This window comes from Sebastes fasciatus, chromosome 8 (genome assembly GCF_043250625.1).
Source record: "Sebastes fasciatus isolate fSebFas1 chromosome 8, fSebFas1.pri, whole genome shotgun sequence".
Taxonomy (NCBI): domain Eukaryota; kingdom Metazoa; phylum Chordata; class Actinopteri; order Perciformes; family Sebastidae; genus Sebastes; species Sebastes fasciatus.
The window spans coordinates 7640114-7653529 of record NC_133802.1 but is presented as its reverse complement, the minus strand read 5'-3'; the positions used below and the strand labels follow the sequence as shown (position 1 = coordinate 7653529).

Sequence of the window (13416 nt, the reverse complement as noted above, 5' to 3'; positions counted from 1 at the left end):
CTGTTTTTGTCCGGTAGTATGAGATGGTGGAGTGCTTGCTTGGCTTCCTGTATGAATACTTAATGCAAACCACGTGGTGTGAAAGCAGACTGCAGCTTCTTTTGTTCAAATCAATCAAACCGGAGTCAGACGAGCAGAGAAGAGAGCTGCTGAATCAGGAAATCACCGGTACATTTATTTACTCTCAGCTTGGGGAAATTACTAAAGAACATTTTCTTCTTTTTTCTTTTACGAAATCACAGATCTTGTGTACTAAACTTAAAAACGTGTCAAGTCGAGAAAATGTGTAAAAAGTTTAGTCTGTAGCATCCTTTATCCTTTCATGTGTCGTTACTTGTCTTTATTTAGAGGAGATCATGTTAGCTTACAGGAGCGAGGTTAGCTTCAGGAACACGAGCACTAAACATATTTATGCACAAAACAAGTTTGTTTCAGTCTGGCTTTCCGAGGATCTCCTCTATATGTGTATATAACATACAACAATGTTCGTGCTTGGTTTGTGTAGCGGCTAACTAACTTCACATGTTGTGCGTTAGCACGTCAGCTAGCTCTGCTAACCAACCAGCCATTATGTGAACAAAGAGCAGCTAGCTGCTGCTTAGCCTAATGAAGCTAGCAGCTAGCCGCTAGCAGCTAGCACCGGCAACTTTAACACGTCTTAGTTTGTTGTTGCTTTTAGTTTCCACTGGCTGCTGATCAGACAGACTCTGAAGAAGGTAATCTGAGAAAACCAGCCGATTGTTCGGTGTTTTAATGGCTGATACATCTCAATAGAGGTCACGTTAACCGGGCTAGTTAACGTGACTTGGATCACGTTATCATCGTTAACTTCTGTTCACGTAAAGACCGTTTAGGCGAGGCGAGTTTATTTATATAGCACATGTCATACTCAAAGGCAATTCAAAGTGCTGTACATATAAAAGCACAAAGTGCACAAGATAAAAACGAATAAAAGAATATAAAAGTATAATAAAAGCAATCAAAAGACAGTAAAGTGCAGCATTTGATCAATTAAGAAAAGCGTCTGAGAACAGTTTTTGGTCTTGAGTCTAGATTTGGTGCATCTTTGATCTCATCTGTAAGTTTGTTCCTCAGTTAAAGTTAAAGACACACAGTAATGCAGTCGGTAGCTGTGTGTGTGTGTGTGTGTGGTTACAGACAGTAAAGTCTGAATTGTTCTCTTAAAGTTTGTGAAGTTAATTTAACTAAAAGCAAAAGTGTGAAAGTTACTGCCTTACATCTGTTGGCTTCATTTATTTATTTTTATAAAGCCTACAAAATATCACAAAGGCCTCTTGTCTGTGTGTATGACGCAGTGAGAGGTAAAGTACTATTTGTGAGTGTTCATGTTATTTTCTTTTAGTATCTGGTCTCGATCCAGTCTGAAATGTAAAGCCATTAATTGAGTCACTTAATATTAATAATATTATATTATATTATAATAAGAGCCACCGTTTCACAACTTGCTCGTGAGTTCATTAATAGCTTGTGTCTGGTATTCAATATGTTACAGATTTTATATTATATTTCTTTTCACGTTGCACATCTTCAGTGTTGCATATCAAAGACATTTCTCATTGTCTCACTGCGTTGTGCCATTCTTCAAACATGAAGGATTGTGTAATTCATACTTTGCAGACATGCAGTCCTACTTGAATAATTATCTAATTGTGTTTTATGTTACATTATATAATATATCTTAATTTGCCTTGTTCTTAATATTTTTCTTTTTCTTTTCTTTGTGGTCCCTGTAAGATTTCAGTTCTAGTCTGAATTATACATTGTCGTTACTCGCTGTATAAACTGACCGCTGCTTCTTTCCCCCACTAACAGCTTCAGATTTAAAATGCCACGCAAGAAGGTGACAGATGTCTCAGGGAATGGTGGGATAAAAAAGAAGAGGGCCAGCGGCAAAAGGAAAGAGAGAGACTTCAGTAGTGACGATGAGTTCGACTATGAACAGGAGAACAACAAGAAACCTGGCAAGCCTGCTGCCAAGTCTGGTCTCCAGCCTGTCACTGTGGCAGACGACGTCAAAGAGAAAATTGTGGGTTTGAGGCATCGTCTGAACACTATAATCAATTAGTTTTAAGAAAACTACCAGGATTATTGAAGTAGTACCTCAGCAATAGATGTGCATTCCATAATCTGCAGTATTGTTTTCCTCCTCCTGTAACAGTGTGACCCTTAGCATGGAATTTAGTTTTCTTCAACATGTTTTATCTGCTTTCCGATAAAAGGGAATGTTCTCTACAGGAAGAGTTTTCGTGTACACTTCGTATCTTCCAGAAGCTTACTTAAATCCACAGTGTCTATAAGGATGGATTCTTTACATATGATTGCAGAAGGATAGTTACTTGCAGTATATTGACAAAAAAATCCTATAGTTCATCAATAATTTGGTTTAAAGTTCAGAAAAATAAACCATACAAAAGGACATGTCTTCAAACTTTGTAATCAGCATGACGGAAGTGTTTTTTCCCCAAATGCCAGAATGTTTAATCAAATCTCAGATGCTGGGATCCAGCTACAGATGTTGAAATGATTTGCTTTCTGAGTTTAGGCAACAACATACAATTTTTGTTTATGTCATTGATCTCATTGTGTCTTTTCTACAGAAACTTGAGTGCTCAAAGGTTAAAGGTCAACTGCTCATCTTTGGCGCAACCAACTGGGATTTGATTGGAAGAAAGGAGGTGCCCAAACAACAAGGTAGAATATTTTTTATATCAAATAGCTGGATCGGGTCTACAGTAGTAGAGTCCCTGTACAGAGACCAAAACCTGTGCTCACTGACAACCCACGCTGTAGTCCTAGACGCTGCACAGAGGTACTGGGAGGACGGGCAAACCGCTGTTAGTCAAGAAATAGTTCTAGCTGATATCTAAACTTATAAAGTTGTAATTTTTACATATCCGTTGGCGTACAGATTCAACAAACTAGATAATTATTGAACTTTAGAGGAGTTGGATGTATTTTTTTAACCGTGGACAGATCCAGGCTAGTTGTTTCCCCTTGATTCCAGTCTCTATGCTAAGCTAACCATGTCCTGACTCCAGCTCTGTTCTTTACACAAACATGATATTGATATTCATCTCACTCTCAGAAAGAAATAGAACAAGTATATTTCCCTAGATATTGACAGGTTGCTTTTATGTAACTTGGAACGGGATGATTCACACTGAACATCTTGTTAATCACAACCAGTCCATAACCAGGTTACCTTGTTAGACTTCAGTCCTTCCTGAAAATGAGTCTACACAGGTGTATACCATACCAGGTGAAAAGTTGGCTATAGAGCTGTTCAAGAGAGTGTGATGTAACTAATAACTTTACTTTTACTGGTTTACTAATAAATTACATTCACCCAAGGATCCCAATCTTCATGTGGTCCTCACTACGTTGTGATACAGTGTAGTGAATATTTACCTACAACAGTGAGAGTTTTGGTAATGCCTGTATGAAGTTATAGGACAAGATGCGAGGGTTTTGATTTGATGTACGGGTTCCCTGCTCTCTACCTGACCCCTCACCGTGGTGTACAGCCCTCCCGAATCAATAAAGGATTGATCGGGTTTCCCAGTGCGTCTGCAGTAGAGAATGAAATGACGACCACATGTTAGGTGTACATGTGTCTCTTTGTTTGGGATGCACGAGCCACATACGGGTTAAAGCCAGTGAGATCCCATTAATTGATTGTGACAGTAATGTCCATTCATATGCATGCATGTTGTGCGCTGCCCCCCTGCAGCAGGCCCACTGATGCCTGGGGCGGGCTGTGCTCTGCCTTGTTCCATCCCTGCCTCTCCACTCTGGTACACACTGATAAATCTGCTTTGTTGAGACTGAAGGGGGGGGTAGGGGGTGTCAGCATGAGCAGCTGCAGAGACAAAGACCATCTCTAGATGGGCGAGATGCTGCGCCTACCAGAGCACCAAAAACACATTCAAATAATTCCTTTGTAGTGCTCTTACACACATATATATATATATATATAATGTAGTTCATTTGGGTATTTTTAGCACTTCTTGTGGAAATGTAGCAGCAGTTTGTCTTGAATTGAACCGCCTCCAATGAAAATGTATGGAGACTAGGACGCTAATGTTGAGGGTTTTATTTTTTTAACAGATATCCAACACTCACATCCATCATTTATTGCCAGCTGCAGTGTTTGTGCAAAACAGGCAACTTAGTTCCCAGTTCACCCGTCCGGGATAGTTACTGTAGAAGCCTCTAATATTGCGTGGATAGTTGTGGACAATTACAGCCACTTTCCCAGTAAGTCTCCACCACATCATTTAGTTTAGCTGCGAGGTTGTCAGCTGTACGTCTGACTCTTGTCAGCCCGGCGTAATGTTAGCGAGACAGACCGTGTGTGTGACGACGGTGAATATGAAGTTATCTGTAACGTTATAGCTGTGAACGTAGCAGTGTAGTGTGTGTACAGTTTATTCGTAGGTGAATAAATGCTTCAACTCCTCAAGACCCAAGCCAAGTTCACGTGTCTTGCCTGATACCTGCTGATTAAAGTGAAGGGGGTTAGCCCCGAAACTAGCAACAACCCCGGCTCAGGCTCACCTCTGAGTTTTGCTCAGCTTTTAATTACATTTTTAATATTTCTTTTAACCGTTTAACTGTTAGCATTAATCAGTCAAAATTATTATTGTCAGTCAAACGGTTAATTATTAACATCCTAATGCAGACTGTATCTTTCTTGTGATTTCTCTTTTTTTTTAATCTTAGTGATCTAACTTGGTTCAAGTAACCAACAGATTTAACAATAACACACTCATCACAGTACTATTGAAATGAAGAGTGATGAGCGGTCAAAGAACAAAATAGGAGGAAGGAAATAACATGGAACAGGTGTTAACAGATAATCAGGTTTTGATGTGTGGTCTTTTTTGTGTTTCCAGCTGCTTTCCGCAACCTGGGCCAGAATCTGTGGGGTCCTCACCGCTACGGCTGTCTGAATGATGTTCAGGTTAGCTGTGTAGTGTCTGGTCCCTGTGCTGCACACAGTCTCCTCATGACCGCTGAGGGCAAGCTGTGGAGCTGGGGTAAGTAACATGATGATCTCCCTGCTAAACCTAGTGTAAGCCACACCCCCAAAGGTTTATGAGTTGATACCCAGAAAATACAGCTGTGATTACTGACTGTAAGGAAGTGGATATGTAAACAGGTTTGTGTCACAGTGTTTTGGGTCTAGAGTGGAAGGAGTTATCCATCATTGAGCTCTTGGTTTCTGACTTCCGCAGGTCGTAATGACAAAGGTCAGCTGGGTCACGGAGACACCAAGCGTCTGGAGGCTCCCAAGATAATCGAGGCCCTGGCGGATCAAGTGATTGTTGCTGCAGCCTGTGGACGCAATCACACTCTGGCACTCACAGGTAGGCTGAACCATAATGTGCATTCTCTTCTTTCTTGTCATTCCAGCCAAAAACTACAGCAGCTGATTTCAGTGATTTAGTTCCCTTTTTTAATTGGTCATCTGTTGTAGTCATTGGTTGGAATGGAAACCAGCGTACTCTGGGCTCATAATAGTTCAACACAAAATTTGTTCGAAGGTATTGGACATTAATGGGAGTTTTCCAAAAATAATGTAATCCAGTTTTCATTGATCTGTATTTTGAAAGTGTATTGTAAACAACAGTAGACACAATGTGAGAGCTGGTACATGCTGCTCTGTTTGCTGATGTCATTCTTTCTCCTCAGAGGATGGGACTGCATACTCTTTTGGTGAGAACAAGCTGGGCCAGCTTGGCCAAGGCAACCAGACCGATGCAGTTCTCAGCCCAGCACCGGTAAGCTATCACTTTCACACTTTGCATACTCTGTAGAGCCAACGAAACAGATGGACTCATACAGATACATTCAGTAATATGTGATATATTATATTTCTGCTGCTTATTTCAGTTCACATTGTTATGAAATACAAATCATATGACAGGAAAGAATGAAATATGCCAAAGGCTGTATATTCAGATGAATACAGAGTGCATCAGGGGGTGAACTTCTGGGTATTGTCACTGGCATAAATAGCATTGTAAAATCAAACTTTTACAAAAGTAGACTATAGTAATTCAGTGACCTTTTGAGATGCTTCATAGGCAGCATGTCAGTGTGCCTTCTTTATAGTCTTCCTTCTCTCTCGCTCCCTCTAGATTTCCTACAATGGCCAGCCCCTGGTGAAGGTGGCTTGCGGTGCTGAATTCAGCATGGTTGTGGACTGCAAAGGAAACCTGTACTCCTTCGGCTGCCCGGAGTATGGACAACTGGGTATGCTCACAATGTGCAAACACATCTATTGTTTTTCATGTGACAGCTTTGTTTAAAGCGTTTTTGAGTAACTTAGTGATCAGTTAGACAAACGGGAGAATGTTTTTGCTTATAGCTGATGGAGGCCAATGTTGGAAGTTGACACCAGTTTTAAGAGTTTATCACAGATATATTGGTATCGGCGCCTGCTTATGTCAGCAGTAGAGAAATGTCAAAAATATGTGTGACGTCATTTAGAAACAGTGTCCCTTTGTCCACCAGAGAGCACTGGCAAGTTTATTTTCACTCTATTTTTTATGTGAAGTGTTTATGTTAAAGGGGACCTTTTATGTTTTTTTTTCAGGTGCATACTTTTATGTATTTTGGGTTTCTACTAGAACATGTTTACATGCTTTAAGTTTCAAGAAACGCTTGCAGCACCTCTTTTCTCTGTCTAAAACGCTCTGTTTGAACTCCTGCCCCGCCCTCCCAAAAAGCCCAGTCTGCTCTGATTGGTCAGCTGGCCCACTTTTGTGATTGGTCAACCGAACCAAACTCTTCAGACTCCGCTCCAGCTCCGCTCTAACTAGCTTTGTTTGAGGGCCTGCCAAACTGGCCACTAGGCAAGTTTTATTTGGTGACATCACCATGTTATGGAAGACTTTTTAAATGCATAAAAAAACTATATAACGCACTAAAAGAGAGGGGAAAAAGAACAAAAGCATAATAGGTCCCCTTAAAAATGTATCGACCTATATATAAAACTTTTAAAACTCAACACGACATTTGCATCGGCAGTATTGGATGGGTTATTCTGTATTATGTCTTGGAAATATTTGTATAATATTGAGCCATCATCTCTCATCGCAGGTCACAACAGTGATGGGAAGTTCATAGCTCGTGCCCAGCGCATCGAGTTTGATTGTGAGCTCATCGCTCGCCGCGTCGCCATCTTCATCGAGAAGTCCAAGGACGGCCAGATCATGCCCGTGCCCAACGTGGTGGTCCGAGATGTGGCCTGCGGGTCTAACCACACGGTGAGAAAGTACACTCATTAGTTTGATCAGAACCAAATCACATCATCATATACATGGTAGTCTTTCCATACATGACCTGTGATGGTTCTAACAGAGTTTACAAACTAAATGCCATTATCCTTTTACACTGAGCATTAAAACTAGTGTGTGGGTTTGCAGCTGGTGCTGGACTCTCAGAAGCGAGTGTTCAGCTGGGGTTTCGGCGGTTACGGGCGTCTGGGTCACACGGAGCAGAAGGACGAGATGGTTCCCCGACTTGTCAAACTGTTTGACTTTCCTGGACGCGGTGCCGCTCAGATCTCTACAGGCTACCAGTGTTCCTTCGCCATCAGTGAGATGGGTAAGAAGAGAGCACGTCGTGGTTGAAGAAGATTTCTGGACGCGGTGTCACTCAAATAGTCTCAGTTACATTGTTTAACTTTAAAAATGATCATATTTACAGTTGATTTAACTTTGATTGCTGTTCAGGTAAAGACTTTAAATACTGAATAGCAAATGTTGAAGTCTCTATAAATGATGCTGTACTTGTAGATGTGTCTGATCAGTGTTGTTTTTGGCAGGTGGGCTGTTTTTCTGGGGGGTGACAAACACTTCTAGAGAGTCAACCATGTACCCCAAAGCTGTGCAGGATCTGTGTGGCTGGAAGATCCGCAGTGTGTCCTGTGGGTGAGTGCTGACTTTCTGGTTTGTTCCTCTCTCTGTGGCGTGGTGAGTGTTGACTCACATTTTATTGCCTTGCCCTAAAGGGAGATTTCACCAAGGGTCAAATATCTGAAATCAAAGGTCAAACCTTTGACCCTTGGCGTATCTGAAGATCTCAGTATGCTTCAAACTGAGTACAGTGTACCGAGTCACTCGGTTACACACAAGCCGATTGTGCCCTCATCAGTACAATGTATGTCATCACAAAGGGAAAGCGTTGGCAAGTGCTGATGGGGCTGGCTAGTGACTACTAATTTTCCCGTCCCAATCCCTTGCTCTACATTGATGTGCAGTAGTTTTTTTTTCCCTGTGTGGAGTTTGACTGAGTGTGTTTGTATTTAACAGGAAGAGCAGCATCATTATTGCTGCAGATGAGAGTACGATCAGCTGGGGCCCCTCGCCCACATTTGGAGAGCTGGTAAGACCTGATGCCTCACTCAACACACTGTTGTTCATTACAAAATAATGGCACACTGTTTACAGATATTGAATACTGGCTGTGGCAATAGAGGCAGGAGCTCAGCTCTGATTGCATTTTGTCATTTGTCCTTCAGGGATATGGAGACAACAAACCGAAATCCTCCACCACCGCCCAGGAGGTCAAGACCTTGGATGGCGTCTATGTTGAGCAGGTAAATGGACACATCAGTCAAAGGTTCTGATCAGCTCCTAATGGGGGGGGAAACTATTAATACATCATACACCACTTAGAGAATGAGCCATCCAAATTAGAAAGTGCAATGGTTCTCTCTCCTTTTTGGCCTTTCATGCACACTAAGGGTTGGAAATGATACTTTTTCTAAAAAGGCTCACCTGAGTTGTTATATCTGAACCAGGCTAAGACTCTACAGCCATGCTAGCGGCTCTGTACTTGCTTGGCCACAGCGGTGCTTTAAGCTAAATGCTGTTGCAGCATGCCAACATGTTTGCAGTGACGATGCTTACATGCTGTTTTGGAGCAGGTATAATGTTTACCATGTTCACCATCTTACTTTAGCGTGTGAGCATGCTAACATTTGCTAATTAGCAGGAAACACAAAGTCCAGCTGAGGCTGATGGGAAGTAGTTCTTCAGGTATTTAGTCATGAACCAAAGTATTGGACACATTAAGACATCCACCTGACGATGGGCGCTAGATGAAAAGTCAGAGGTCACCGAAGTTATTACAATTGATCCTGAGTGGAACATGAATGTCAATCCGTCAAATGTGGTGGCAATCCAGCTGATGGTTGTTGAGAAAACATTGGTAATACCCCGACTTGTCCTCTGGCGCCACCGTGAGGTTAACATTTGGATTCTTCCTCTCAGCACCATGAATGTCAGTACAAACTCATCTAGTGGGTGTTGAGATATTTCAGTGTGATCTAGGGCTGCACAGTTAATCGAATATTAATCCCGATCACAATTTGGGCTTCCCACAATTAAAAGAACGTGATCGACAGCGATATTGACGTTTGATTTATGAATGTAGCACAACAACAAGTGAAAGCCGTGCTCTGTTTGTATATAAATGTGAAAGTGCAATAAAAATAATTTGTCCCTAAAATCAATGAATAATCATGATAAATAATCACAATCTCAATATTGATCAAAAAATAATCGTGATTATCATTGTGGTCATAATCGTGCAGCCCCAGCGTGATCTCACAAGTATCGCTCTGTTCAATGATCTTTCCGCTGTGACTCACTCTGCAGTCTTTCATCTTGCTCAAGCGTATTACGTGGCAGAGAAACCGATCTGTGAAAATCAGGTTACTCATATCTGCACCGATTGCAGGAATCTGGTGTCTTGTTTACGTGACGTTGAAGAAATCTGCTTAGAAGAGTAAAACGTTTTCAACTTGAACTGTGTCTCCGTTCACCGTGCCCAGGACACATGCGCAAGTGGTCACGTCCACTTTGCCTTAACTTTATTTGCCGTCACATATCTAAAATTCACTTTGAGTTCGGTTTGTACACAACTTCAGACTTGAGCAGTAATATTGGTTTAAAAGGGACGTCTTTGTCCTTGATCTAATACACATGCTGTCTATTCTGACTGCTCTACACTTGTTTCCATGCAGGCATTGATTTCACTCCGCAGAAAAGTCTGTATTTCATTAGACCTGAGCTGCGGTCGAATAGTCCTTTTTGCTTAGGAAGGTTCCTAACGGAGTGAAATGACCCGGAAATATCTAAGTATCAGTCATAATAAGAGCTGTTTGAATTCTCCAAATGCTGAGGAAAGATGTTGAAATGCTTCCTTTATTATCGCCTTTAGAATAGGATACACTGGACCATCCTTTACCAAAGGAAAAGAGAGAATAACATCCCACAATTCCTTGCGGCCGCAGCATATAAAGCGACGCACCATTCGGTCGTTCACAATAACAAACGATATGCTTATCTTGCATAATATTTTCATAGAGTCAAGAATAACAAATAAAATGAACAGTAAACATATAGCAAACTGTCAATTAACAAATAATCAACATAAATAATTATTACATGTCCGAACAGAAGTTGGAAGAAGTATATGGTCCTACACCTTCTCCATAACTCGAACAAGTAACTCAATATTTATCATATTCCTTTGTTTATTTCAATTCCAACCTTGGTAATGAAGTGATGTTTTCACCGGTTGTCCACGTTTAAGGTCAGATAATCCTTTATTTAACATCCGCCGCCGTCGCATCATAATTACGGAGCCTATAGTGAAAGTGCAGCCGGATTCTCTTAACACCGCGGTTGTCTTTTGCGAAGTCCTTCTGAATTCTCCTTCATGACCTTTTCCATTGAGGTCAAGGAGAAGTGGTTAGGAAGAGACATTAAGACGTCATTTTTTGACTTTTCGACCGCAGCCTTGGTGTCTGGTGGTGGAAGGTTGAAGCAGTAGATATATACTGGTCCTTTGGAAAAGAGTTACTGACCGACGTGTTGTCTTTGCAGGTGGTGATGGGCTACTGTCACTCTCTGGTGATCGCCAGACAGGAATCTGAGCAGGAACAGGAGAAACTGAAAAAGCTCCCCGAGTACAACCCCCGGACAATCTGATTGGGCCTCCAACAGCAACACCTCAACCTCTTTCACCCAGAGCAGAGACCAGCGATGCTCATCAGGAACACATGGCCTGTGTAGTCACTGCTGGTATACTAGTGGGACGGTTGAGTTCAGGGGGCGGGGGAGGCGCTCACAAGTCCGAAGGATATCCACACATCTCACCCACCAGCAAAAACTGGCTCTACACCAATTTGGACACTGAAATCAGAGAAAAACGGGACTGGAAGACAGCCAGCTCTCACAATGAACGGTCAAGATTATCTTCACTTCCCACCTCGAGCGAACCTGCAACAGTTTGCGCCGAGCACTTCACACCTAGTAGAGTCGTGCTTCCCAAAAAAAACACCTTTTCCATTTTGTAATACAGCCAAACATTCATGTCTTGTTCTGTTGTTGTTTTCTTTGTTGCAGTATATAAAATGATAAAGTTGTTTGTCACATTTACGGGTGCTACGATAGGACCCTCAGTCTTTTCCTACTGAGGGGTTTTCAAAGACCAATACTCCATATCTGTGCCTTTTTCTACGTGTATGTTCAGGATATGGAAGTGTTGTTTGTGTTGGTTCAGAGGCTCAGCCGATCACTCTGATTTAGCGCACATGGCAGTATGAGCAGATGTGTGTGTGTGTGCAGCTGCCACAGATTACAATCAGGATTTGTTGAGTTAGTGCACTCCACTCGATGGTTACATTCCTTTTGTTATGTTCTTAAGTGTTTGCATCAAGGATGCACGCCTCAGTCCTTCCAAGACCACAGCGTCGTCGTAGATCTCGTCTTTGCTAATATTAACTATTCCAGCGCTCGAAAGCGGTTTCACAAGCAGGTCAGAACCTTTAGAACCGATAATGCACTGTCTCGAAATATATCAAGGTGTGCTGGAAATGAAGGCATGTTCTTGTTTTAAAAACAGCAGAGGTGTTTTCCTCCTACCTGTACTGCATTCTTTTTTATGGTGAAATTTCTCCGGGTTACTTTGTTTTTTTCATTGAAATGGTTAAATAAAGATTCATGTGAATTGATTTGTCGTCTTTTCTTCTCCACATACTACTATAGCTGTGCTATTTCCCTTAGTCTTAAAATCTCAAGCCACAATCAGTCATTTTAATATTTGTTTTAATGACAGTCAAAAAATATAGCCACCATGCTCCGTCTTCCATGGTGCTGTTTCACCTCCAACTAAAATCGGCGTCCTGTCGCTGTGACACTCCCATTCGCTCACTGATCAATGCATATAAATGCTGTTTCATTCATCAGTTTCTAATTGAGCATTGACGTTCATGCTTCAAAATAGTCTTAACTTAAAGGTCCACTAATTAGATTTTTCAGCCACATTTCATGGTCCTAATTAGCAAACATAACCATGATTGCTTTTAAAAAAATAATTGAATGAACTATGATTAAACACTTTTATTGTGGTGGTTCACTCTATAAGAGCAAAGCATTCAAATTGATCACATTTATACGTATTGCATATTTAAAATGTCAGCTTATATCTTGCTGTTTGAAATCAACATGTGATTACTATTATCTCCAGTTTTTTACGGATGCCCCTCGTAGTCACTGTCCCCCTTTTCTGCTGTAATTCGGCAAATTTCCCTGCTGAGGGACTAATAAAGGATGATCTTAACTTCAAATGCAAAAGCTAAATAACATCTTGACCACTGGCTGTAGCCTCACTAACACTAAAATACAAACTGCAGTAAATCGCACACTATTTCCACCATGTGGAGACGGTTCTGTCCCCTGGACAAGTACCATAATATGAAAACCTCGAGTCTTGTACCGTCATTTTCAGCACCTATGAGACAGAACAATTCACGTTTCTCATACTGGACTTGAACGATTAACACGATCACAGCAGAGTTCCAAAACAAAACTGCGTGCTCGTACCGTTTCATTATTTTACACACTTCACTGAATAGATGTAATCTGTGCTCGATGTCTCAGATCTGAGCAGTCTGTAAAATCAAACTCGACTCAGTAAACCACACTGCAGCAGAGTTGAGTCTCTAGCTGCATCCCAAAGCTCTTAATTGCATCCGTTTCCCTCACTTGCGTCTTTTCCTTGCGTCTTAGTCCCTCCCACCAGGGAAGCATGGAGAGACGCAAGGAAACCATGCGAGGAGAGAGGAAACGAGGAAATACGATTTAAGCGACATGAGACGGTCGTTTCCTCTGAAGCGTCACGTGAAGCGACGTCCGTTTCTGATGACAGCAGCAGCTGATCACATCTGGATCAGCTGTCAGTCAGCTTTAACAGCTGTTTGTGTCTGAACTGTACTAATACTAATAAAGACAAATGCTCTTTATATTATTTATTCATTATTAGCGTCTGTAGTTATTGATATTCTGGTTGTGAGTTAATTATTTCATAACCCAG

The 13416-nt window shown here is 41.5% G+C and overlaps 1 protein-coding gene across 1 annotated transcript; it reads left to right on the top strand.

Moving 5' to 3' along the window:
- The first annotated feature begins 27 nt into the window (after positions 1–27).
- On the top strand, positions 28–12055 carry rcc2 (regulator of chromosome condensation 2). The gene is made up of 13 exons (XM_074643070.1): positions 28–168; positions 1834–2047; positions 2619–2712; positions 4917–5060; positions 5259–5390; positions 5716–5804; positions 6165–6279; positions 7129–7295; positions 7455–7635; positions 7856–7961; positions 8343–8415; positions 8552–8629; positions 10926–12055. Exons 2-13 carry the CDS (start codon positions 1847–1849, stop codon positions 11028–11030), a joined length of 1485 nt encoding a protein of 494 aa, XP_074499171.1. The 5' UTR covers positions 28–168; positions 1834–1846; the 3' UTR covers positions 11031–12055.
- Positions 12056–13416: the final 1361 nt, after the last annotated feature.

Excerpts from the sequence above, each read along its gene's own strand:
- rcc2 (XM_074643070.1), top strand. The coding sequence starts at position 1,847 with ATGCCACGCAAGAAGGTGACAGATGTCTCAGGGAATGGTGGGATAAAA. Across the intron at positions 7,636-7,855 it reads CTTCGCCATCAGTGAGATGG|GTGGGCTGTTTTTCTGGGGG; the intron begins GTAAGAAGAGAG and ends TGTTTTTGGCAG. Across the intron at positions 8,630-10,925 it reads ATGGCGTCTATGTTGAGCAG|GTGGTGATGGGCTACTGTCA; the intron begins GTAAATGGACAC and ends TTGTCTTTGCAG.